This window comes from Brassica rapa, chromosome A09 (assembly GCF_000309985.2).
Source record: "Brassica rapa cultivar Chiifu-401-42 chromosome A09, CAAS_Brap_v3.01, whole genome shotgun sequence".
Classification (NCBI taxonomy): Eukaryota; Viridiplantae; Streptophyta; class Magnoliopsida; order Brassicales; family Brassicaceae; genus Brassica; species Brassica rapa.
This window is the reverse complement of record NC_024803.2, coordinates 22,683,308-22,708,653: the sequence shown is the minus strand read 5'-3', so window position 1 is coordinate 22,708,653 and position 25,346 is coordinate 22,683,308. Positions and strand designations below refer to the sequence as shown.

Sequence of the window (25,346 nt, the reverse complement as noted above, 5' to 3'; positions counted from 1 at the left end):
TGAATGGGTCGCTACGCGTAGCCGTGATGTTGATGGTCATGGCAGCGGAGATGGATATCTCGATGAGCGTGAGAGTATTTGAAGAACTAACCTCCACAAAGGCAGAGCCAAATGGGATTTTCTCGGTGAAGATGCGTGTGGGTTACAACGTCCTAACTGGTCACCCAAACAAGACGCCGGACTGGCAGCGCGCATACTTCTACGTTAAGTCTGATGAACATGCTTTTGAGGAACCGCCTGGGGACGACTACCGCGTTTTATTGAATAAAGAACTTGGTAGAGATCTCGTAGTTTTTCTGTTCTTTACTCAACAAAACTAACTGTCTCTGTTGCTTCCTTTTTGTGCAGTTCGTCATCCGAATACGATTGCCTACCCGGAGAAGTTTTTTGAGAGTGCCCAAGCAATCGCAGCTCACAGTCATCTTCGTTGGCCGGACCTTAGTCGCGAGTGGATCCGTCGTCAACAAGCTAGAATTGCTAGAGGTAGATTTTGTTGTTTCCTTTCCTGAAACTCTTCTGACTCGTCGAGGCTGAACTCTGCGATTCTCTAACTTTAGGCTTTTATCTTTTGCAGTTGATTGGGAGTCGAGACTTTCGTGTGTAGTCGGTCCCCGCAAGTCTCGTCTTTCTCTGTTTACTCGCAAGCAACAGAAGCTTCTTAACAAAGCAAGGGAGATGGAAGGAGTCCCGGATCTGAGTGCCCTGTTGAAGGGAAGACTACAATTACTGTCGAAGAAATCGGCTCCGGTTAACCCCTCTGGGGCGACTGGCTCTGGAGATGCCGAAACTTCTGCAGATCGTGGAGGTTCAAAAGAGGGAGCTTCCAACTCGCGCGAGGAGGGCGTTAGTATCGAGGCTCCAGATCCGAGTCCAAAGAAGAAGAAAAAGGATAAGAAGACGACAGAGAAGCCGTCGGATGAGACCTCTCCGCTTTTGTCTGCTTCTCTCGCCACGTCATCTGAGGGTCAAAGGATAAAGAAGAAGAAAAAGAGAACCCGCGACGAGGTGACTTCCCGAGACGAGGAGGCCACTGAGGGTGACGCGATACTCGCAGAGCGTCCTAAAAAGAAGACGAAGAAAAAGGCCGCTGGAACTGAGCCTGGTTCTTTGGTCGTCGTGCCAACCCAAACTGATGCCGTTAGGGATGATGAGACGACTCCTGAAGTGCCTTTAGAGAAGAAGAGGAAGGCCTTGACGCAAAGGAGTGGTTCTGGGTCTGAGCCTGCCGGTGGCGAGAAATCTGTCCCCGGCTCTTCTACGAGTAGGGGTCCTCGTTTAGAAGGCTCTCTCCCAAAAAAGAGGAGGGTCGAATATCCCGACCGTGTGGAGTTTCTCTACGACGAGAAGACCCCCCTGATCCTTAACCCGTTGCGATGTGCGGAGCTGACGCGTCAAATTCGCGGTGGGACGAGAGAGTTACCGCAGTTGGAGGATCTCTTCTTTAGGAATGAGTACATTGACGCCGCCGCCTTGAGAGCTCGGGTAACCTTGCTCCTCCTTTGCAGTGTGTCCTGTATTTCCTTGTGAAACTGTTGAGCTTAGCCGTTTTGACTGATTAATTTCTTGCTGCTTTGCAGAGTGATGGAAGCATGAACTTCCTTGTCGAAAGGTATGATACTACCTTGAAGAAGACGATGGCCCAATTAGGAGCTGCAGACAAGCTGGCTGCGACTAGGCTGAAGGTCATCGAAAAGGTGAGAGCTGAACTCAAGCAGAGTAATGAGAAGGCAGCGAAGGAGAAAGAAGTTCTTCGGGTTAAGTTCGAAGAGCTTGAGAACAAACTGAAGGCTGACAAAGCGGCAAAGAAGGAATTGGTACGCGAGAAGGTTCACCTGGAAGGAGTCGCTGCGGGCCTTGAAAAGGAGAAGGCCGAACTACTCGCTGAGAGAGACGCCGCAGTCGACAAGTTAGTCAGGGAGAGGCAACGTCTGAAGGACTCCCGGGCTCTAGAAGTCATCCGAGAAAGAGAAAGGGTTGAAACTGCTATGATCGAGAAGGCGGGTCGCTCTTTTACTCGCGTGCGAGATCACTTTGCTCGTGTAGACGCCCTTGGGAAGGCGAAAAACCTGTACGGGCAAGCTTCTGGGACAAAGAAATGTCTTGAGATGATAAAGGAGAGCGGAGTGGCGATCCCGCAAGACATGATCGACATGTTCGCAGAGCAAGAAAAGCTTTATGAAGCCGAAGTCACCAAGCTGCGAGTAAGTCCGCTGGCTGATAGAGACTTCTCCCTTTCCCCGCTTGTTCTCCCCTCTCGTTTTGTGGAAGAGAGGTTTAGGAGGACGTTCGACCCCTACAGATCGAACGTGGACCTGATCAGGCCGGAGACAGCCTCCCAGCTGATCACTTCGCGCGAAGTGACCGAGGAACCGCCTGAGGAACCATTGGGTGACGTCACATCGGCCCCGACAGAACAGGCCGTGGTTCCCGAGGAGAGCGCCCATAAGGAATCGCCCGAGAAGGAGGACCTAGAGGAGATCCCCGAGAGAAGTTCTCCAACCACCGACGAAGGGATTGAGAAAACGGGTGTTGAAGACCCTGTTGTTGTCTCGGATTCTTCGTCGGGGGATCAAGGCGAGGAGGGTGATGGTGATGCTGGAGAGATATCGCAACCATGCCCAAGTGAGGAAGAGAAGACCGACGATGTCATCGAGGGAGACGCTGCGAGCTCTCCGCCTGGTGTGGAGCCTCTTTCCTCGACTCGACCGGAGGAGAGTGCGACTCTCATTGCTGAGAACCCGGTTGAACCTTCTGTTGCTCAACCACTCAACGGGAATGATGAAGATCAAACGATCTGATTTCTTTAGAACTTGTAATTTACTGTGTTTGTGGTTTTGATAGACCCTTTTGTTGTACCTTTAGACATGTGTCTTTATTTCATTTTAGTCGGCGAGTTGCTGTGCTAAGCATGCCCTTTATGTTTTCTATCTGTACTTGCAGTTTTTTCTAAGTGATGTTTCAGCTATCTTTATAGTTTCGCGATATACTCGGCTAGAAACTTTAGATTCCTGAACCTTAGTTTTTGCAAGTAGATAAAGAAACAAAGAAAAACGCTAGGAAGGTTCGTTTAGGTCTCCTTGTAGTTTCAATTTGAGGTCTCGATCAAGCGAGTGTTCAAATCTCGAAAACAAGGGACTGATTCCAAGAGTGGAAGGTTCTTTGGTCCGTTTTCCTAGTGACGATCGAGTAGCCGGGTAGCTAATCCGTTACGCGTTAGTCGGGAAAAGGAAAAGATTCACTCTGTTTGGCCGGTCAATGCTCTTTGGCATAGGTGATTCGCGACCGTTTGGTCCTTAAGCTAAGTGTCTGATCAGGACATGGCTATAGGAAAAGAACGTGAGTGTCCGCATGTCCTCTGCTGGAGGATTGGGAACCGTTAGGTATGGAAAATCATTGTTTACTCGACTGAGGTCTAAACAAGGTTTTAACTTTGGTTTTTGTATAGCTGGACCCGTTAAGGCTGCCTACGTACCTCGGTTGAGGATCAAGCCATTCGTAGTTCGTGTTTTCCCGAGTAAAAGTGGCTGTTGTTAGCGCATTTACTCGGTTGAGTAGAAGTGACCTCGGGGGTGCATCCACTCGGGTTTTTTTTTTTTTTTTTTTTTTTTTTTAAAGGTACCCCTACGGGTAGAAGCGTCGTAAGTGCATCGAGTTCCATGATCGTGGGACCTCTTCGCCGCGCGACATTTGGAGTCGGTATACGCCGGGCTTGATGACTTTGATGATTTTGTAAGGTCCTTCCCATCTTGCGCCGAGTTTACCGGCGTTGAGTTCCTTGGTGTTCTCAAACACTTTGCGCATGACAAGGTCGCCGAGTTCCAGAGGTCGTGTGCGGACCTTTTTGTTATAGTAACTCTCTATCTGATGTTGGTAATTCTGGATGCGCAGCAGGGCTTGATCTCTTCGTTCTTCTATCTCATCGAGGGCATCAAGTAGCATTTCCTTATTCAGCTCGACGTATTGAGGCATTTTGGAACGTCGGAGGCTTGACACGTTAACTTCAGCAGGAGCCATGGCTTCGACGCCGTAGGCGAGAGAGAAAGGTGTCGATTTAGTCGATCCTCGTGGAGTCATGCGGTGGCTCCATAGGACTCCATCGAGTTCATCGGCCCAGTGACCCTTTTTCAGGTCCAGACGCTTTTTAATGCCATCGATGATAAGTTTGTTGGAGGACTCGGCTTGGCCATTACCTTGCGGGTAACGAGGAGTGGATGGGCTTAGTCGAATGTTCCACATGCCACAGAACTCCTTAAAGTTGCCTGACATGAACTGCGACCCGTTGTCGGTGACGATCTCATAGGGCAGACCATGGCGGCAAATAAAGTTTTTCCAGACGAAACCGCTGACTTCTTTGTCTGTGACTTGAGCGTAGGCTTCGGCTTCGATCCATTTGGTGAAGTAGTCGGTGAGGACGAGGATGAAGCGTCTTTGGCGGGAACAGGGAAGTGGTCCTATGATGTCCATCGCCCATCGCATGAACGGGTAGGGAGCGGTGGTTGTTCGCAACATTTCGGTTGGACAATGGATGCTGGGTGCGTGCCGTTGGCACTTGTCGCAGCTTCTCGCGTAAGACTCGCAGTCCGCGTTCATTGTTGGCCAGAAGAAACCCAAGCTCCTTACTTTTATTGCTAACGCACGTCCGCCCGAATGATTTCCACCAGCGCCTTCGTGCGTTTCTGCCATAACCCTTGCTGTCTCCTCGCCATGGATGCATTTTAAGAGCACCTTACTCGCAGTCCATCTATGCAGTTCATTGTCGAGAACGACGTAATGGGCGCTACGGGTTTTTAGCCGGCGAGCTGCCCATTTTTCTGCTGGGAGTTCCCCTTTCGAGAGGTAATCGATGAATTCAGTTCTCCAGTCTGGGCCAAACCCATCGTCGTCTGTAGTAGCGGGTTCAACGACTTGGGCGACGAGGGTTTGATCGGTTAGGACGTCGATGCTTGGTTTCTCGATACGATGTATCGGGATGGTTCTTTTCACTTGATCACGAAGCTTGCTGCCAAGGGCGGCGAGGGCGTCGGCGCAGACGTTCTCGCCTCTCGGAACTTTGATGAGTTCGAAGAATTCGAACTCTGCTGCCAGGCTTTGCACTATTTTGAGATAGGCGTCCATTCGATCGTTGCGGGCGTCGTAGTCGCCACTGAACTGACTGGCGACTAACTGGGAGTCGCAATAAGCGCTTAGTCGTTTAGCTTTGATGGCTTTTGCTAAGCGGAGTCCTGCGATCAGAGATTCGTATTCTGCCTCGTTGTTTGACTGTCTAAAAGACTGTCTGATTAGCTCACCGGTCGGGGACTGTAATTGGACTCCGGCACCTGCTCCCTTGTTGGTCGACGATCCGTCGACGTGCAGTGTCCAGTTTGAGCTTGGGAATGTGAGATCTTGCTTTAATTCTGGGGCCAGTTCGACCAAGAAGTCGGCAAGAACCTGGGATTTCGCTGCCGTGCGGTTCTTGTAGATGATATCGAGCTCGCCGAGTTCGATGGCCCACTTTGTGAGTCTGCCGGATCTGTTAGTGTTCTGGAGTATCGTTCGGAGAGGCTGATCTGTCAGTACTTCCACGGAGTGCGACTGGAAATACGGTCGTAGTTTTCTCGCTGCTTCAACGACTGCTAAAGCCATCTTTTCTAGAGTTGGGTACCGCGTCTCTGGTCCTGTCATGCGTCGACTCGTATAGAAGATGGGCTTTTGCTCGCCGCGGTCTTCTTTTATCAGAACGCTGCTGACTGCAGCCTGTGATACTGCGACATAGAGAGATAGGACATCACCGACGTCTGGCTTGGCGAGTACTGGAGGTGTAGTCAGGTACTGTTTGAGTTGAGTGAATGCTTCCTCGCACTTTTCATCCCAAATGAACTTTTTATTTCCTCGCAGGAGATCGTAGAATGGCAGGCACTTGTCGGTGGATCTGGAGATGAATCGATTTAGAGCGGCTATCCTGCCCGTGAGCCGCTGCACTTCTCTGCTGTTCTTCGGACTCGGGAGGTTTAGAACCGCAGAGATTTGCTTTGGGTTCGCCTCGATTCCTCGCTGTGTGACAATGTAACCGAGGAACTCGCCAGAAGAAACCCCGAACGTGCACTTTGCTGGGTTTAGCTTCATGCCGTACTTGTTGAGAGTTTTGAAGCATTCTTGTAGATGGCGGAGGTGATCGGTGGCATGGAGCGACTTAACCAGCATGTCGTCGATGTACACTTCCATGGTGATACCCAGCTTATCTGCGAACATCTTGTTCACAAGCCTTTGGTAGGTTGCTCCGGCGTTCTTCAGACCGAATGGCATGACCTTGTAGCAATAGGTTCCCCTATCTGTGATGAAGGCCGTCTTCTCGCGATCATCCGGGTGCATCATTATCTGGTTGTATCCGGAAAAGGCGTCCATGAAGGTTAGCATCTCGTTTCCAGCCGTGGACTCGACTAAACGGTCGATGTTGGGAAGAGGGTAGCTATCCTTTGGGCAGGCTTTATTCAGGTCGGTGAAGTCGACACAGACGCGCCACTTGCCATTTTTCTTTTTGACGACTACCGGGTTTGCCAACCACTCAGGGTAGCGGACCTCAGCAATCGAACCTGCGCCGAGTAGCCTGTCAACTTCTTCGTTTACGGCCTTAGACCTATCAGGGCCGAGCTTGCGTCTCTTCTGTCGGATAGGCTTGAACGTTGGGTCGACGTTTAGTTCGTGAGTTGTTATAGTCGGGTCGATGCCTTTCATATATGCCATAGACCAAGCGAACGTGGACACGTTCTTTCTGAGGAAATCCTGAACTGACTGCTGCATTTCGTCGGAGAGGTATGCGCCAACTCTCACGGTGCGACTCTGGTCGGCGTCATCAATAGGTAGCTCGAGAACCTCGTTTTCCTGAGAGTAGACTTTTGAGGTTGGAGGGGACACTGAGTTAATGGGTAGTGACGTCCGTTGGAGTTTGACTGTGGCGACTAGGAGATCCCTAGCGGCCCTTTGGTCCCCGCGCAATGTTTTTATCTTCCCGTCCGCGCCAGGGAACTTGACGCACTGATGGTAGGTGGAAGGGACAGCTTGCATTGAGTGTAACCAAGGGGTACCGAGTATAGCGTGATACGGAGCTTTTGTGCTAACGACGGCAAATTTGACCGTTCGAGTAACGCCGCATGCGCGCACCGGGAGGCGGACCGTTCCCAAGATAGTTTCGGATGACCCATTGAATCTGGTTAGCGTTCTGGAGGACGCTTTTATGTCGTCGAGGTCGACTCCCATCTTCTGCAGAGTTCCTCGGAAGATGAGGTCGACTCCCATGCTCCGGCATTGAGTTTATCTCGGAGGTCGCTAATTGGCCCTTCGTTGTTGTTGCCGTCGCTTGTCGATATGCGCCGAGACTTTCGTGCATCCAGCATCGTCCGGAGATCTCTGCGCGTGGTATCGCCTTCATTTTCCGGTTCGAACTTCCGTTTAAGGATGTCTCTCAGGTCTCCGGGTACAGGGGAATCGTCGTTATCTTCGTCGGACGACAAAGATTGCTGAGAGAGTATAACCTCGATGCGTCTGCGATTAGCCGGGTGCTCTTCGTCGGCTGAGGAGTCTCCCTCGCCGTTATCCTTTGGGGTTTCTTCCTCATCGTCTCGTTGCGGAGCGTCGTTTTGTCGACCTTTGCCAGTGGCTTTGCGCTGGGCCCTTCTTTATTTATTCTTGCTCCAGCTCTTACCGTTCTTTGGTTTGGCTTTCAATGGCTCGAACTTAAACTCGCCGCTTGCAAGGGACGAGAGGTAATGTGCGTAGAGAGATTTGCATTCTGAGGTATCGTGTCCTTTGACGTCGTGATACTTGCAATGCTTGGTGAGATCAACGGTCCGGGAAGGCCCTGCTGCTGATCCGACTCTCGCCGCAGGTTGGGTGGTGCAAACAGTATCGACTTTTTGGTCGGGCGACTCGAGTTCTCTTGCCCACTTGTTCCACCCCTCCCCACGAACTACGAGAGTGGAGATCGGTACGTTATTCTCATTGACGACATACATGTAACCGTCTTTGCGACCGTTTTTGTCGTTTGGAGCGTGCTGGCGCGGTTCTTGTCGCGTATTTGCGTTCTTAGCCGCTGGAGCCTTGGGCGCGCTCATCTTGCTGAGGATTGCGTTGGTGTCCTCCTCCATTCGGATGAAGTTATCGGAGCGCGCGATAGCGTCTTGGAGCGACTTGGTTGGGTTCTGGTACAAGTCTTCTCGGAACTTGGAGTGGACCCACAAGGTATTGCGCAAGGCGTCGATAGCGATCCCGTCTGGGATCTCAATCTTTGACACTACGGCTTTGAATTTCTCCATGTACTCGCGCAGGCTCTGGTCCTTTTTCTGATTGAGGTTCCATAAGCTGGATGCGGTGGCGCTGCGCTTTGTGAACATGATGTATGTCTTGAGAAAAGCTGCTGATAGGTCGCGGAAACATCCGATTGAGTTCTCCTCCAACTGGGAGAACCACGTCAGGGCTTGCTCGTGAAGAGTCTCGACGAAAAGCTGGCAGTAACCTGCATCCCTTTCGTCGTCAGGGAGTCGAGCTCGTGCCATCGCGATGTTAAAAGCTGTCATATGTTCCACTGGGTCTCCGCCGGGCTTATACTCAGGTAGGCGCAGCTTCTCTATCTTTCCGAGTTGCACGCTAGTTAGCCCGCGAGTAAAAGGAGTGCGCGAGGTTGCGGCGAGTACACTCTCGATTTGCGGAGCTGCGCTGGTTACTTGGTGGATCTTCTCGCCCATCTGTTGAAGGCTGAGTTTGAGCTCGGCGAGCTCGCATATTGTTGTGAGATCTGAACCTGCTGGGAGAGCATCCGCGAGAAGGGTTTCGTTAGGCTCCAAGTCGTCAGAGATATGGTCGACTCCGGTTGCCGTAGGGTTTGTGTTGAAGAGGCGGCGGCGTATCTGCTGGGGACGGCTCGTTTGTCCCTCAGGAGCTGTGAGCGCCGCGACCAACGCAGCGAGTTGGTCGTTGATTGTCTTTTGGACTTCGTCTTGGCGAGCGAGTCGAGCCATGACGGAGCTCATGAAATCTGAGGTGATGGGCGGCGCAGCCGCAGGCGTAGGCGTCGGTTCCTCGCCTGGAGCGCCGAAGGCGGCGTCGTCTTGAGCCATGTAGATCTAGAACGTTGCTTTAGTCAGCCCCACGGTAGGCGCCAATTGTTTGTACGAGATTCAGCTGATTGGAAAGATGAACTTCAAGATGGGGTGACTAAAGACGTTTTTATTAGAATTAGACAAGGGATTACAAGATTGTCGGGAGAATAAGGAGACAAGATTAGAGGTCTAAACAACAAGATCTGAGTGATCAATGGGAAACCCTAAATCTAGCCGCTTAGTGTGTAGTTTGTCCAAAAGTCCCTTTGTCGTTGTATGTTCCTCCCTTCTTATAGTGCCCTTGCCGGTGATGCCCTAATCGCCCTGTCTTTTGGGCCTCGTCGCCAAAGGCCGAGTATGCAGGCCTTGGCACTGTTCCCTCCAAGCCGAGTATCATCGATCGGCTTAACTGATCGGCTAAAAGTACTCTGGAGCCGAGTCAGCACCTTTAGCCGCTGAGCCGACTAGACTAGCTAAGCTTATTGGGCTAGGACCTGTTATTTGGCGGGCCTTGTGGAGGGATGTAATCCATCTCCTACAGTCTCGTAACGTAGCCAACTAGCTCCAATATGGTGATTACATCTGTGTTCTTCGGTGGAGATTGAATCATAGAGATGGTAAGCCATTAACAACAGAGAAGAGATATGGTGGTGATGCGTCAACAATGGCAGAGCTCCTCTTACATGGCTGCAACCAAAGAGTGAGAGATCGTGAAAATGGAGATGGTTTCTTACGGCTAGGGCTTTTCAATTAGGGAAGAGGATATGTACGATCATATATATAAGACTTGGTTTGGGGAAATGTTTGGTTTAATCTCAAATAATTAAAGAAAGCTTAAACCAGCTTCGGTTCACAAAACCGGATCGTTACAATATCATTCAATTGTGGTAGTGAGCATATTAGGTTAATTGGTGTGCGTATATACGTAATATCAATTAACCTCAGAAATGAAACTAACTTACCTCTAAAAATTTATCACTTACCCCTAGCCTCTTCTTACTTATTTCAGGGTTTTTTGACAAAGAAGAATATTTAGAGTAAGTGAGAAAATCTCAAAGATGTTGAAGAGATTTACAATGCAGTCATAGTGAAATATGGTTTGGTTTACAATGCATTGATTGAAGTTTTAACCAGATCATGTGAATTGAAACTATAGTTTTTAGGGTGAATAAGAGAATAAAAGAAAATATTTACAAAAGTGATGGTTAAAAAACATTTTGTATTATTCAATTCAGATACATCGAGCTCGAAAACATATATGGTTATGTGATACCAGAAAGTTATTAAAATGTTTGATCATTTGTACGTTTGTGTTTCTGTTTTGTTAGTGCATTTTTAGAAGTTGCTTTGTCGGTAACCAAACCTGTAATAATTATAAATTTTTAAAATAACAAATATTAATATATAAAGAAGATATTCTATGGTGGAAAAGCTTTCACGTGGTGCGAATAGTTCTCCTACAGCTATGTTTTATGTCGATTCAATCTCCGGTTTGATTTTGAGGATCGGGATGACTAATTATTCATATGTTGTAAAAAAGAAAATAGAAAACGAAAAACAAAACAGGTATTCAAATTATCGTGTATTTAACAATTGAATATTAGACCGAAAGTGCACAGATCGGACGGTTAAAAACATGTCACAACCTTAATACTTTGTTTGACATCAAACGGCTAAGAACATGCGATGGTAGATCTGGCTTCGTAAAAACCCACAAAGACGGTCTCTCTTTCTCGCTTGCATCCGTAGACACGCCCAATCTAACCCTAATTTAGCGACAAAGTCTCCAATTCGTAACCATGGGTGAATTCAAGATCGAAGATTTCTCCAGTAAGACCTCTCTCCATCTCTTACCCTATATTGTTTGTTTAGATATCATCTGATCGATCTGTCATAGGTTTTCTTTATTTTTTGCTTTACGATCTGTCATAGTTAACCAGCCGGATCTAATCGATCTGTTTAATTCGTGTCCGTTTTTTGAATCCGCGCAGCGCCTATCACAACCGTCAAAGGGGCTAAGACAGGCGTCTTCTGGAACCTTGATGATTGCCCATTCCCTAAGGATTTGACTCCTGATGTGATCCATAAGTGTATGGATGAAGCCCTTACTGACATCTGTCGTGTAGGTACGATGACAATCTGGGCTTATTTTGATGAGGGGAAAGTGGATTGGAGGAACGGTGAGTGTCGTCTGCCTACGGAATCCAGACTCTACTTCATTCCTGTAGGTGAGTTCTTCCATTCAAACACCCTTTTCTTTTTTACATCATATATGTATCTCAGTTCCATTACTATATATTTTCCAGGAGATAAACTCTCGATAAATGATAGAATGTTTCATGACATTCTTTTATGGTCGATGGACTCTCCTGTGGACTATCCTGATCCAGCAAATTTGATCGTAGTCTCAGATAAAGTCAGAGATCACAGGGACTTCTTCGAAACTCTACGTACTTTAGATCAGAGACATTACGGTGTCATTTTAGTGACTCCCGCTGCGTCGAACCTAGCACAATGCCCCGATTGGCCAGCACCGCTACTAAATGAAGACGCATACTGTTTTGGTTACGAAAGTGAAAGCGAAGATACTAGTCTCCAGAAGCCTAAACTACAAGAAACACTTTAGGGGTCGGAAGTTATTTTTTGGACAACAGAAACAACTATTGTAAACAAGCAAAATATATTTCATCACATATAATTCTTCCTCACATAAACTTTCTAAAAAGCAAAAATCATTATCATACACATCTCTTGCAAATACAAACTTAAAACACAAACCACAAAATCATACAAGAAAGTAATAACCTATATCACGAATTGAGTATATCCCGTCCGTAGGGTGGGCCGATCCTAGTATTATATGAAAGATTGATTATCAAAATTTATTTATGAAATATATCACTTATATGAAATTTTAAACCAAATTAATTCAGATCAAATTAGTATTTCAACTTAAATATATCACTTATATGAAATTTTAAACCAAATTAATTCTGTAAATTATTTTTCTTGCAAATTTAGCTGATTATTTCTGAAAATAAGTCAAGTAGTAAATGGATCCTCTAACCCTCTACACGACATACCCGAAATCTGAAATACCAGAACCGAAGCGATAGCTGAAATGCGCATGCCTACTTATCCCAATATATAAAAGGAATGGAGCTAGAGCATTCAGGGTGTCCATGTCGACATATTAAATCAGACAACCAAATGTCTTTAATTTTCCATGTCATTCGCTCATTTATCCAACACAAAATTGACTCAGGCCTCTCCTCTTCGTCTTCTTCCAAAGCGACGGAGCAAACCACCGTGATTCTCCTTTGCCTCCACATCTAAGTCTCATAAAGTTAATGTATTTATCATAACCCAAACGACATGAATCTTTTCCCCTCCCATCAGCTCCACACTTATATATCTCCATTCTTCCTCGCTTCTCCTCTTCACCCTATTCAGTCAAACCAAATTTTCAGAGAAAACAATGACAGAATGAGGAAATCAATCAGCAAAGCCCCTACATCCAAAGATACTCGGATCTACGGTTTCGGTTAATTAAGTTCTGGGAAGCGTGGAACACAGCGTGTGACACCCCCGATCTGGTCTAAGCATAAGTTGACTCGACCAGCCGTGCAACAATCAAACAAGAACATGCACAGCCGATCACTCGTAACTGAAACCAAACCGAGAAGCCACAATGTGTACATAAACGACTAACCCGAAGTTCCCGAAATAAATCCAAGTACCTTAGGCAAACCGCCTAAGTACACATATCCTATTAGGTACAACCCGAGGCTTTACAACCTTAAGAGTAATACCCAATAATTGGTTCGTCCGGACAAGGACTAATATCATTTGGAACCCGTACTTTGAAAACATTCTTTATACACTATATACTTATTCATTTAAAAGAATCTTACAAAATCTTATAGATTAACCTCGAAGTTTTCGGTCAACAAACCTTATACATAAAGTATATCAAAACGACTGCAAGGATAATAAAATTACCGCTGGTAATGCCGTTCCTTCCCGTCCTAGAGTAAAGGTCTCCCACCTACTGGTTACCTGCATATCAAATGAGTCATGAGTAACTAGTTTACTCAGTGAGTCTAATCCCACACCCAAACACATATCAATAGTATCCCGAACAAGCGACACCATTTGAATGCAGTGGAATTATATTCCATAATTAATATAATTATAAGGCCTCTCAATCCATCCATGTGGATCTATCTTAAACATCCCCTCCACGATACCCGCCAATCACTCATACTCTTAATATATATATATATATATATATATATATATATATATATATATATATATGCTAAATCCCGGAAAACCACCATGCTAACCGAGCCTAACGGGGAATAAATACAACCATCATCTCCATCAGATATTCCAAGATAGAGAACATCCAACGCTGCATGCAGTTACACGGCCTCCAGGGTGCGACCCCATCATCGTGTCTTCATGACCTTGATCCATATCGCAGGACCAATTCACGGAAATGCGGAACTTTCGGGAAAGTGAGTATACAATAAGACTTCACATGATTCACACTTATTAATAGAATACTTATAGATTAGTACTTGAGAACAAGTACCAAGGCTCGGGATAACCTCAAAGAATTATTCTTATTAATTCTTAAGTATTTAAACTAGATAAATACTTCATATATAAATATAGATCAAGAGATAATACTTAATCAATCAACCATAATTACTTCTTAATTAATCTATAACTAGATTCTGACCCGCCCTTAAAAGGGCGGGTATATTTTTGTTTTATATTTTTTAAGAATTTTAGTTTTTATATTTGTGTTTTTAGTTATATCTGTGTTTTTCTTTGTATAATATTTTTTAAATAATTAATATTTTTTTTTTATAATTTTATTAAAATAGTTAGACCACACCTATGAATAGGTCATGTTCTTAATTTAATAGTATTTATTTTATATATCATTATTGTTAGACTCGTGTAAAAATCAAAAAGCAAAAAACAGTTTTAACATAATTAATAGATTCTAACCCGCTCTTTGAAAGGATGGGTATATTTTTTGTTTTAATTTTTTTTGAAAAACTTAATATTTTCTATTTGAGTTTTTAATCATATTTATGTTTAATATTAATTTAATTTAATATGTTTTAGTAAATATATTAAATATGTAAAGTTGCATAACTATATACTTGCGCCATACACATTTCAGAAATTATTTTCAAAATTTATTTCTAAAGTTTTCAACCATATATATGGTTAATATGGTCTTCACTAACTTGAAGTAAGATCATATTTAATAAAAAAATTAATTGAACAACCTATTTAAAACCTATTGTACTAAATGAGTTTATATGAATATTTATTTCAATTAAAAATTCACTAAACCTCGTTAAACTGTATTTTAACATCACGTGTTTTGTTAATCGATAAACTTAATGTTTGTGTCGAATATTTCAAATTTGATTAAATTAATGTCTGATTGAATAAGTCTCAATTTTTTGGATTGAAATATAAGTTATGTGTACTGTAGTGTGATAATGATTTTTGAAAAATATATCAAAGTTTATTATAGTTAGATATTATGATGTAATAATCGGTGAAAATAGTACTTTCCTTGTTCCTAAAAGATCTATATTCTAAATAAAAAAATGTTTCAAAAAGATACATATTCTATATTTTCAATGCAATTTTTGTCAACTAATAATGAGAAATTGAAAAACATTAATTGTATTTTTAAAAATCTTATTGGTTTAAAAATAGAAAAATTATAAAATTATAAAAAACTATGCACGTTTTAATATGTTTTATTAAAAAATATGAAAATACTAAAACATGGATCTTTTGGGAACGGAAATAGTATATATATTCTCTTTCGTAGTATTAGGGGTGAAAATAAAAAGTAAAACTACTATAAGTGTTTTCGTTTGTATTTCTTAACAAATATAAAGTGTATAATTTAATAATTACGTTTTATACTTTTTAACCGAGTTATGAGAAACAATTAACATATCATTATAAAAAGATATGTCAATGATATAACTGTAAAGATACTCCAACTTACGAAGTATACAAATAGTCTATGCAGTTATTCAGTTTGATGCCGTTATAAAAATATGGTTCCATGCAGTTATATCACTACAGATAATAATTATATTTAATCAGTTCAATGCAGTTACAAAAACATGGATCGTTGCAGTTATTAACATATCACGACAAATAAAAATATACTCTATTTAATCAATTCATTGCAGTTATATTTTTAAATTGGACACAACATTTTATCAATTGGTCATGCTGCTGTTTTAATAGAATAGATTAATCCATAATTAATCAATGATTATCCCTTAATTAATTCATGATTAATTCTTAATTAATCAACCATATTCAATATGCAATCATGCATACTCATTCATAATTCATTCATCATCTATCTAGACTCACTTTTAAATCCATGAGATTGGCTAAGGAAGACTAGACTCGAGCTCAAGCTAATCACACTTCACTTCTGGATCACTCTCGGTTCAGAACCATCACAAGGATCCGGCTGATCCGAATACTCTCCTTGGCCATCTGAATTCAAAACATAACAGTTGGAACATAAGGTTCACTAGTCTGGTTCAAGAAGAAACTCAACTCAGGTCATAACAATTCAGTTCAGTTCTCTCATATCAGTTCGGTTCAAGACAGATTGATACCATGTTCAGCTCGGTTCAAGCTTTAACAATTTAACTCGGTTCATATCAGTTCCCAACAGTTTAACTCGGTTATACTCAGACGACATCAGTTCAAGACAATTTCAGACCATAGACAGCTCGGCTCAGATCAGATCAGAACATACTCAGCTTAATTCAGTTCTAAACAAGATCAAATCAGTTCGGTTTAATTCCCATAATTCTTATCAGTTCGTCTACTGGTTCTATTAGACTGATTAAATTATAAACCAACCAAGACTGAAGAGAACAAGACCTTAGACAACTGATCGTAGCAGGTTAACCAACATACAGCAATTGGTTCTCATCAAAACATGGTTGAATCAAGAAGCTGAAGCTTACCGGTTTTACTCAACTAATTAAACTTGACTGGTTGTCTCTCTTCAAACTAACCACGAATTAACCTGATCACCACCACAAGAATCCATGGCTGGATTTATTCAGAATTTATCTCCAGTGTAGGCAAACCAACAAAACTTCTCACAGACACTGATCCACAACCATCTTACCGATCAAAATCAAAGGCTGAAGAACATGGGTGATTCTAAACTCTTGGACACCAAACCTTCAGCCCTTAACCACACCAGAACACACTGGATAAAGTCACAGGATGGTGAGAAAGGTTTGTCCATGCTCAATTCTCTTCTCTGAATTTTTTTCTGAATTTTTCAACTAGTTTTTCTCACAAATGTTTCTCTCTTCTTTCTCTCTGAATTTTTCTCTGGTTTTTCTTGCAGGTTATGAACGTCCAGAGGAGAGAAGATGGTGTTTTATAACATAAGAAGTTGCTTCAGGTGAGGGTTTCACTCAGCACAAAGCAAGGCTGATAAAGGACATGTGGAGAGCAGCTTCAGCAGTTCCAACAGCAAGCTGCTGTCCTTTCCCTCCCAAGAAGAAAGCTGCAAGCAGCTGGTGACAATCATGTGACTGAATTCATGAGCAAGCAGGCAAGCAAGTAGGTGCAGGTCATGTGACCTAATTACTGAGGAAGCAAGTAGGCTAGAAGGTGCAAAGCATGTGACTGTTCAGAAATAATTTTAAGAGTTTTGTCGATATTTTTCGGACTGTTTCGACTAAATATTTTTCATCACTCGAATCTCGTCCTGCTCTGAATAAACTCGCCCAGCATGAATAAAAATCGACAATAATAATTAACACTCGACCAGAACCATCAAGAGATGGTTTTTCGACCAAATGACAGCCCCGTCGAGATTAATTCACCGTGTCGATTTTTATTTAAATTCTGATCGATCAATCTTCAAACTGATCTTAAAGAATTTTCTCGACCAAAATTATATCTGCTCGTGAGAGTTATTACATTCTTCCCCCCTCAAAAAAATTCGTCCCCGAATTTTGAAAACGTAACTGTACACTCTTTACTGAACAGTCTCTGAAAGGAGTTCTGGATATTAGCTCTTATCTTAATCTTCCCATATCAAAACAAGTCATGGTCGATCCCTTGATTCCCCCAACCGATCCTTTCTTTTCTGAGCAGCCACTTTCAAGATAACCAAATTCTTTACTCTGCACAAATCTTGTCAACTGCGGTCTGCATACTTTTTCTAACAATCTTGTATCTGTAGACTATCACTTCTCAACTTTTTCTATCTGACTTTCCCCCATAACAGCAACATGAAATTTGGAACGTGAGGTGATGTGCCATACGTGAATGTAACATCTCCAGTCTGGTCAATGTTAACTTGATTAACCGTGCAACAATCAAACAAGAACATGCACGATCAATCACACCAACATGATTCAGACCAGGGGTGCTACTCTCAAATAAACACACTCACCCATTCCAAGAATGATTTCACTTACAGTATTCTTTACACTTCTGATCTATCTGAAATGCTCTTCATAATCTTCTAACTACTACTAGAACTCGACAAGAACCACTTGGTGAAATCCCTAGGCTATTGCAGTGAATTCATGTTCAACAAGAATACTGAACATGTTACTTTTTTAGATGTCGACCATCCTTTCAATGCCTTAAACACGTCTTCATCTTCCCTGATTATCAGACTGTCTTCTACTTTTTAAACGATCAAGTTACTAGAGTACAGTTCTTCACCTTTTTCCCAAAAGTTCTTCAAAACGCCAGACTGATTTGAGTGATACTCGAACACTTAGTAGTATACCATTGTAGGCCAACAATAACTGGTCCTCTTCAAAAGACTTCTTTCCTTAATATTCTAATTGAGCTCGGTAACTAGATAGCCAATCTCACTCTAGATAAAAACAAACCGCTCTAATGGAAGTACTAAGGAATGGGGATGGGATACGAAGGCATACCATAACTATAAATGGCAGCCAGTACTTCCACGAATAAGAACAGTGTACCTGAATTCACTAAAGTGAATCCTTCCTAAAACAATGACACTACCCGAGAACTACATCTATGTGTTGTTCCCGCATCAAACACAATATGGGCGAAAAATTCCGTCCATAGGCAAGGTCTCATACGACACCTTGATCACTCCTTTACTTATTTATTTAATCATTCATAAATTTTTAAAATGCACACAACACGCAATGGGATAAGAAGCAAACCTGTGATTGGACCTTTTCAGAGGTTTTGACGGTCCAGGCAACTATAAAGTGTAGGCTCTACCCAAATAGCCACACACTTAGTTAGTAACTAATGGTAAGGAAAGCGAACAAGTTTAACAAGCGGTACCCTAGGTATAGGTAAAAAGATCGGGTAACTTCATGGGCCATGGTAGGATAACCTCGGTACTCATTACTGGCACCACCGAAGCGCGAATGACGTAAGCGATCGAGGATTTTATATACTTGAAAAATCATCACCTTACTCGCCTTGCTAGCCAAAACCAAAACAACTCAGGGTCCTCGGTCTTGATCTGATGAAACGTCCAACAAAAATTATCTCCATCGACTTTCTTGATTCATTACTTGAAACTGACCTTCTATCTGAATAGGTTGATAGTTAAATAATCTGCATGACTTGGTAAACTTCTTCAGTAAAAACGGCTTCTATAGAATTCATGTGATCCTCCACCAACTCCTCATAGCTCTTAAGCTTTATAGTTTGGGTTACTCTGAGATTAATGGCTAAGTCACAATAGTACATCTTCATGATCTTTAGCTCATCCTCCAAACCATAATGGATGAATCAGATTAACTTGACTTCGAAATCTTGGCGGAAACATCTCACTGTGCGAACTCCATATCGGTCCCATGTTTTGGGTAGAAAACACTCCATCTTGAACTCTTGAAAGAAATCCGCCTAACTTGGACTAACATTTCCCAAATGATGCTTGACGCTTAATCACCAACTTACTGTATCATTCTTGATGATGTATGGTTCCATATCCTTCTTGCAATCTTGTGAACAATGGGCCATGTTAGTTGTTCTGCTCCTAGTGTTGCATTCGAAATCTTCCTCTATACAAAATCTACATCGAATGGTTTAGTACTTGTCGGTGTTGTCCCAACTTCTTTATCTTGTTCACAAATTTCAAGATGTCTTGTTGCAACGGAATGGTGCTGGTGCGTCCATCGTCTTGTACTACTGCTGAACTATCTCCGCCACCAACGTTAAGCTTGAAACAAGTACTGAATCAATCAGGCTTGTACTTCTCTTGTTCTGGTACGTTTGGGCATAAGCTGGATTGAAATGAGCAGCCGAAAGAATAAGTCATATGAAGTCGGATATTCTGAACCGGATCATCACCAACAACGTCAACTTTGACTTCAATAAAACACGGGCCGAAGATGTAATTGATGTGTCAACTCTGTCTCATATATCTTTGAATATCGATATCAACACTAAAAATTGTAGGAACCGCAGGAAAGCATGATGATACCAACTCCGAGCATGATGGTAGCAAACCCGAGCACGTCGTTAGCTCACCCGAGCATGATGATAATGGATTGAAGCTTGACCGGATTGAACCAAAACATGACGATAACAAACCGAATCATGACGGTAGAAAGCTCAATCATGACTGTAGGAATCTCGATCTTGACAGGATCAAAATTGGTAAGTACACTCCACTCCGTCGAGCTTGTCTTGATGCATCTCGTATGAAAGATAACAGTAAGGTAACTACCCATGACTATCTATCCTAAGATGAAGGAACCAGCCAGCATATCCTAGTTATCCTTGCGACTTATTTTGACTCGAAAAACATTTGAAACAAGTCCCATTCTAGCATCGTATAACCATGCGCTGATACCACCTTTGTGACACCCCCGATCTGGTCTAAGTATAAGTTGACTCGACCAGCCGTGCAACAATCAAACAAGAACATGCACAACCGATCACTCGTAACTGAAACCAAACCGAGAAGCCACAATGTGTACATAAACGACTAACCCGAAGTTCCCAACAGCTTAACTCGGTTATACTCAGACGACATCAGTTCAAGACAATTTCAGACCATAGACAGCTCGGCTCAGATCAGATCAGAACATACTCAGCTCAATTCAGTTCTAAACAAGATCAAATCAGTTCGGTTTAATTCCCATAATTCTTATCAGTTCGTCTACTGGTTCTATGAGACTGATTAAATCATAAACCAACCAAGACTGAAGAGAACAAGACCTTAGACAACTGATCCTGACAGGTTAACCAACATACAGCAATTGGTTCTCATCAAAACATGGCTGAATCAAGAAGCTGAAGCTTACCGGTTTTACTCAACTAATTAAACTTGACGGGTTGTCTCTCTCCAAGCTAACAACGAATTAACCTGATCAGCACCACAAGAATCCATGGTTGGATTTATTCAGAATTTATCTCCAGTGTAGGCAACCCAACAAAACTTCTCACAGAAACTGATCCACAACCATCTTACCGATCAAAATCAAAGGCTGAAGAATATGGGTAATTCTAAACTCTTGGACACCAAACCTTCAGCTCTTAACCACACCAGAACACACTGGATAAAGTCACAGGATGGTGAGAAAGGTTTGTCCATGCTCAATTCTCTTCTCTGAATTTTTTTTCTGAATTTTTCAACTAGTTTTTCTCACAAATTTTTCTCCCTTCTTTTCTCTTTCTCTCTGAATTATTCTCTGGTTTTTCTTGGAGGTTATGAACGTCCAGAGGAGAGAAGATGGTGTTTTATAACATAAGAAGTTGCTTCAGGTGAGGGTTTACTTAAACTAAAGCAAGTTGCTGTCCTTTCCCTCCTTTGAAGAAAGATTATTTTGTTTTTATTAAACAAGCAACCAACTTGTGACTTTCATGTGACTTTAGTGAAGCAAGCAAGCAGGTAGGTGCAGCTCATGTGACTGATTTACTGAGAAAGCAAGAAGAATAGCTGGTGAAGGTATTAGACTGGTCGGAATTTAGTTAAGAAACTTAACGACAATTTCGGACAGTTTTCGACTAAAATTTCTCATCCTTCGAATCTCGTCTTGCTTTCAACTAAGCTTGCCTAGCTTAAATAAAATTCGACCAACATTATTAACACTCTACCAGAACTATCAATGAGAGGCCTTTCGACCACAAGACAGTCCCGTCGAGGTATTAATTCACCGGGTCGACTTTATTTTTAAATCTGATCGACTAACTCCAAATTGGTCGAGCGGAGTTTTTCTCGACCAAAAATTAACTGGCTCGTGAGGGTTATTACACACGTGGCCTAGGTAGCACGTAGCTCTGTAGGTTATTGGAGTCATCCGTTCTAGGGGGCACATAGCCCAAACAGATGGTAAACCTGTCGATATGCTGCAGTGAGCATGGAGGGTCGATGTGCTTCAGTGAGCATGGATGGACCTTGCTGATGAGCAGGAGATTGTGGCCTCAGCCAGTCAGTAGAGTTGTAGACGTGCTGCCGAGAGCATATATCTTCCCCTGGTCGATAGTAACCGCTGGGATCAGCCTCTCCTAGGCTTGTCCGAGAAGTAGGTCTTCTATGTGTAGAATCTTGCCTTGGTGGCTGTAGAATTAGTGAGCTCTGGTTATGGACGTCTCTCCCCGTGTCCCTTTCTTTAGGTTTAGAAATCTATATTTATAGAAGAGGTCGTGCCTCCCTTCTTAGGATTTGGAAATATTCATTATATCCTTAGATAATAGAATATTTCTATTTTCTTAAGGGAGGTCTTATGTATTGGAATACTTCATCTTTCTCTTAGATTTAGTGTGAACCCTTCTTGCCCAAGCAGGTTACCTGATAAATGGAAGATTTCCATTTATCTTAAAGCAGGAGAAATTACTTGGCCTGGAAGACGGAGGAAGGTCCCAGACTCGGGGACATGGACCCGGGACCCAGAGGCAGGGACCCGGACCTGAGGGCAGGGACCTAGAAGACGGAACCTGGAGTAATCTCTTCATGGAATATTTTTCCCCAACACCCGTTTTGTTTTTTCGTGGTCATAACACTTATCATTAAGGGTTGGCCAGGATCGAAGTTCTCTTGGACCTGATTCAGCTCATTTGCCCCTTTAAGTATTATGGCATTCCTACTACTCTTTTTATAGTCGGAACTATTATATTATATAAGCTTTGTCCGGAGACGTTTTAGCGTACATAGGAGTAGAAAAACATAATGCTTAAATAATAGATAAGATAATTGATAGAAATCATGGTCCGGAGACTGCACAAGATATCAGCTTGCGAGGTACCCTGGTGGTTAAGCCATGTTTTACCTGTTGTTGCTAGGTGTTCCGCAGGTTTTGACTTGCTTTTGGGACGAGCCTCCTTGTTGGAGGGTTCCTCCTTCTTCTGCAAAGCTCTGCTTCTTTTGTGGGTCTAGGTATCGTGGTTGAGACTTGTTTCATGCCCCGGTCTTTAGTGCTTGGGGACCATCGTTTCCTGCTGATGAAGGTTTTAAGCATCTCCATGAAATGTGTAGTCGCATTCATCCACTGGAGCGACCAGGCTCAGAGGTCTCCTACCTGGCTAAGTTTCTCCAGCCTGTTTCTGCGAGGTGCCCTTTGCTCCAGCCCGTCTGATGTATTTTCTGAGGAAGTCTCCTTGGAGTACTCATGCCGCATTTGCTTATCCGTGAGACCACTGGCTGATACCTGATAAGGTTTGGCGATCTTGTCTATGTGAGGTGGGGGACGAGGGTCATGTGAGGACCAGGTCTTGCGAGCAGAAGCAACTTTGAAGGGCTTCGGAGGAGACCATGCGGAGCGGTCGACATAGGTTCTCCGAGGATTCCTCGGATTTATAGAATGATCCAGAGTCCGGCTTCTCTGGAACGATCTCCAATTTCTTGTATCTTTGACCTTTGGTCCCTGAGTCCGCGGGGTCCGAGGTCTTTTCTGTAATTGCTATAAGACCTTGGTCTTCCCCTTCAAGGTGGTCCGGTAGCAGGATCGAGAGTTCTCCTGATCTCCCTTAATTATTCTGATGCCCCAGGGTGTAGGGAATTTACCATCTACGACCAGGAATTTGGTAGAAATGTTGACCCCTTCAGCGTATACAGGGAGGATAACCTCTCCGGCTGTTTGCTTGACTTCACCACTGAAGCTGATGAGTGGGGTTACCTTGCGTGTTAGAGTGTTTTCCTCCAGCCCTACGCCATATGGAAGATAATGTTACTGGAGCTGCCATTTTCTAGTAGTATTCTTTTCACCAAGCAGTTTGCTACGGTGAGAGAGATAACTGGGGCATCATGGTGCGGAGCTAGGATGTTCTCTTGCTCTTTTGCTGTGTAGCTTATCTCATCGATGCCTAAAAGTAGGCGCTTTGGTTGGATCGTTTCCAGACCATGCTTACCGTTACAGGTGCTAGTAGTATTCTTTTCACCAAGCAGTTTGCTACGGTGAGAGAGATAACTAGGGCATCATGGTGCGGAGCTAAGATGTTCTCTTGCTCTTTAGCTGTGTAGCTTATCTCATCGATGCCTAAAAGTAGGCGCTTTGGTTGGATCGTTTCCAGACCATGCTTACCGTTACAGGTGCTTTTCTTTGCGGCTGTGTGGCTCACTCCGCTTACTTCTGAACCTCCGGATATGACATGGATTGCCTGATCCTGGCGATATGGTGAGGCTGGTGCAGCTCCTTTGGATTTCCCTGCTGTCTCTTTGCTGAGGTGGGCCTTGGCTTTCTCTGAGAGGAATTCTCGGAGATGCCCCTTCTGGAGTAGTTCGTTGACCTCTATCTTCAGGGCGATGCAATCTTCGGTTTTATGGTGATGATCGCGATGGAAGTCGCACTAAAGTTTTGGATTCCGGAACGAGTCTGGTGCTTTCATCTTTGGAGGCCACTTAACCTATTGGCCCATCTGTCTCAGTGTGCTGACTAGCTCTGATGTTGATATTGAGAGATGGGAGATATCGTGCCAGGTAGATACCGACATCCCTTTTTCCTTCTCCTGAGGCCGATACTGGAACCTGCCCCTGTTTCTACTACCAGAGTTCTTGGATCCTTTTTGGGAGGATCTTTCGTCCTGGTCTCCTCGATCTGATCGGTCTGACCTTTGGTCCTGCTTTGGCTGAGCCTTGGCACGGCTGGCAACATCTTCCTCCCACTTTACTTGCGCCCAGGGTCGGGACAGCACATCTTCCATGGTCTTGCATGGATACATGGTCAGCTCTTTGTATAGCCCTCCATCTCGAAGTAAACCTCTCTTGAAGGCGGAGATCGCAGTAGGGATACTGCATTCTGGGACCGCCACTTTCTCCTGGTTGAAGTGGGCTATGTAGTCTCGCAGGGGTTCCACCCGATGCTGGAGGATCTCGTAGAGGTCATCTGAAGTCTTCTCCAGGCTCCTACTGCTCGCGAATTGCTCCACGAATTTGTCGCCCTGGCCCGCGAAGGAGGATATGGACCTGTTAAGGAGATTGATGTACCATTGCAGGACAGGTCCAATCAGACTGGAACTGAACCCTTTGCACATCGTGGCCTCACGGGATTCCTTAGGGAGTGCAAACGCCAGCATCATTTGCTTGTACTGCGTGATGTGATCATCGGGGTCGCCGGTGCCGTCATACATCTTGATGCTGGGGAAGGAGAACTTTCTAGGCATCTCGACTAAGGCGATATTTTCCACGAAGGGGGTATCGGCGTAAGAATCCGGGTTGCTTCTCTGGATTGGGGAGCTACTCCTGGTAAGCGTTCTACCATGGAGTGCATGGCGTCGAATCTCTTAGATGCTTCTTTCCCGGGTTCCGGCTCAGAATCGCTCTCTTTCAGGTCATGAATTTGAGGATTCTCGGTCCCTTCCCGAGTTGCCCCAGCTACCCTAGGTGCGGGAGGCGTGTCGATAGTCCTCCTTTGGGGCTTGGCATATTTAGATTTCCCATAGGTCGGACCCGGGTGTTGAAACGATGCTTCTTGTTGCCTGTCGCGTTGAGGGCTTGGTTCTGGTCCCTGAGGATGGTGTTCTCCGAATGAAGCTGGCTTAGCTTCTCGACGCTTTGCTCCAGCTGTTTGGAGTGCTCGTCAAGTTTCTCCTTCAGACTTTGAACTTCTGAAGAGAGGCTGGGATTTTCTTCGATAGTCTCTCGGGCTCGATGCATGTCGGTGATTTGGCTTTACAAGACATCTACTCGCTTATGAAGCTCAGCCGTTGTTTGTGTTAGGGGATTTTTGTGTAGGATCTTTGTGAGTACTACAGAACGATGGATAAGCTAGTAAACCGGGG

General features: G+C 43.9%; 2 protein-coding genes across 3 annotated transcripts; one reads left to right on the top strand and one right to left on the bottom strand.

The window, feature by feature from the left end:
- The first annotated feature begins 10,625 nt into the window (after positions 1 to 10,625).
- On the top strand, positions 10,626 to 11,817 carry LOC103848766. Of its 2 annotated transcripts, none has more exons than XM_018655943.2 (3): positions 10,626 to 10,904; positions 11,066 to 11,298; positions 11,381 to 11,817. In XM_018655943.2, the coding sequence occupies exons 1-3, from the start codon at positions 10,874 to 10,876 to the stop codon at positions 11,396 to 11,398; spliced, it is 282 nt and encodes a 93-aa protein (XP_018511459.1). In that variant the 5' UTR covers positions 10,626 to 10,873; the 3' UTR covers positions 11,399 to 11,817. The 2 variants fall into 2 exon arrangements, with proteins under 2 accessions (XP_018511459.1, XP_009123845.1); XM_009125597.3 differs by having other exon boundaries at positions 11,066 to 11,302.
- Positions 11,818 to 23,972: 12,155 nt separating this feature from the next.
- On the bottom strand, positions 23,973 to 24,728 carry LOC103848768. Its single transcript, XM_033278419.1, has one exon. The coding sequence runs from the start codon at positions 24,726 to 24,728 to the stop codon at positions 23,973 to 23,975; it is 756 nt and encodes a 251-aa protein (XP_033134310.1).
- Between the last annotated feature and the right edge of the window lie 618 nt (positions 24,729 to 25,346).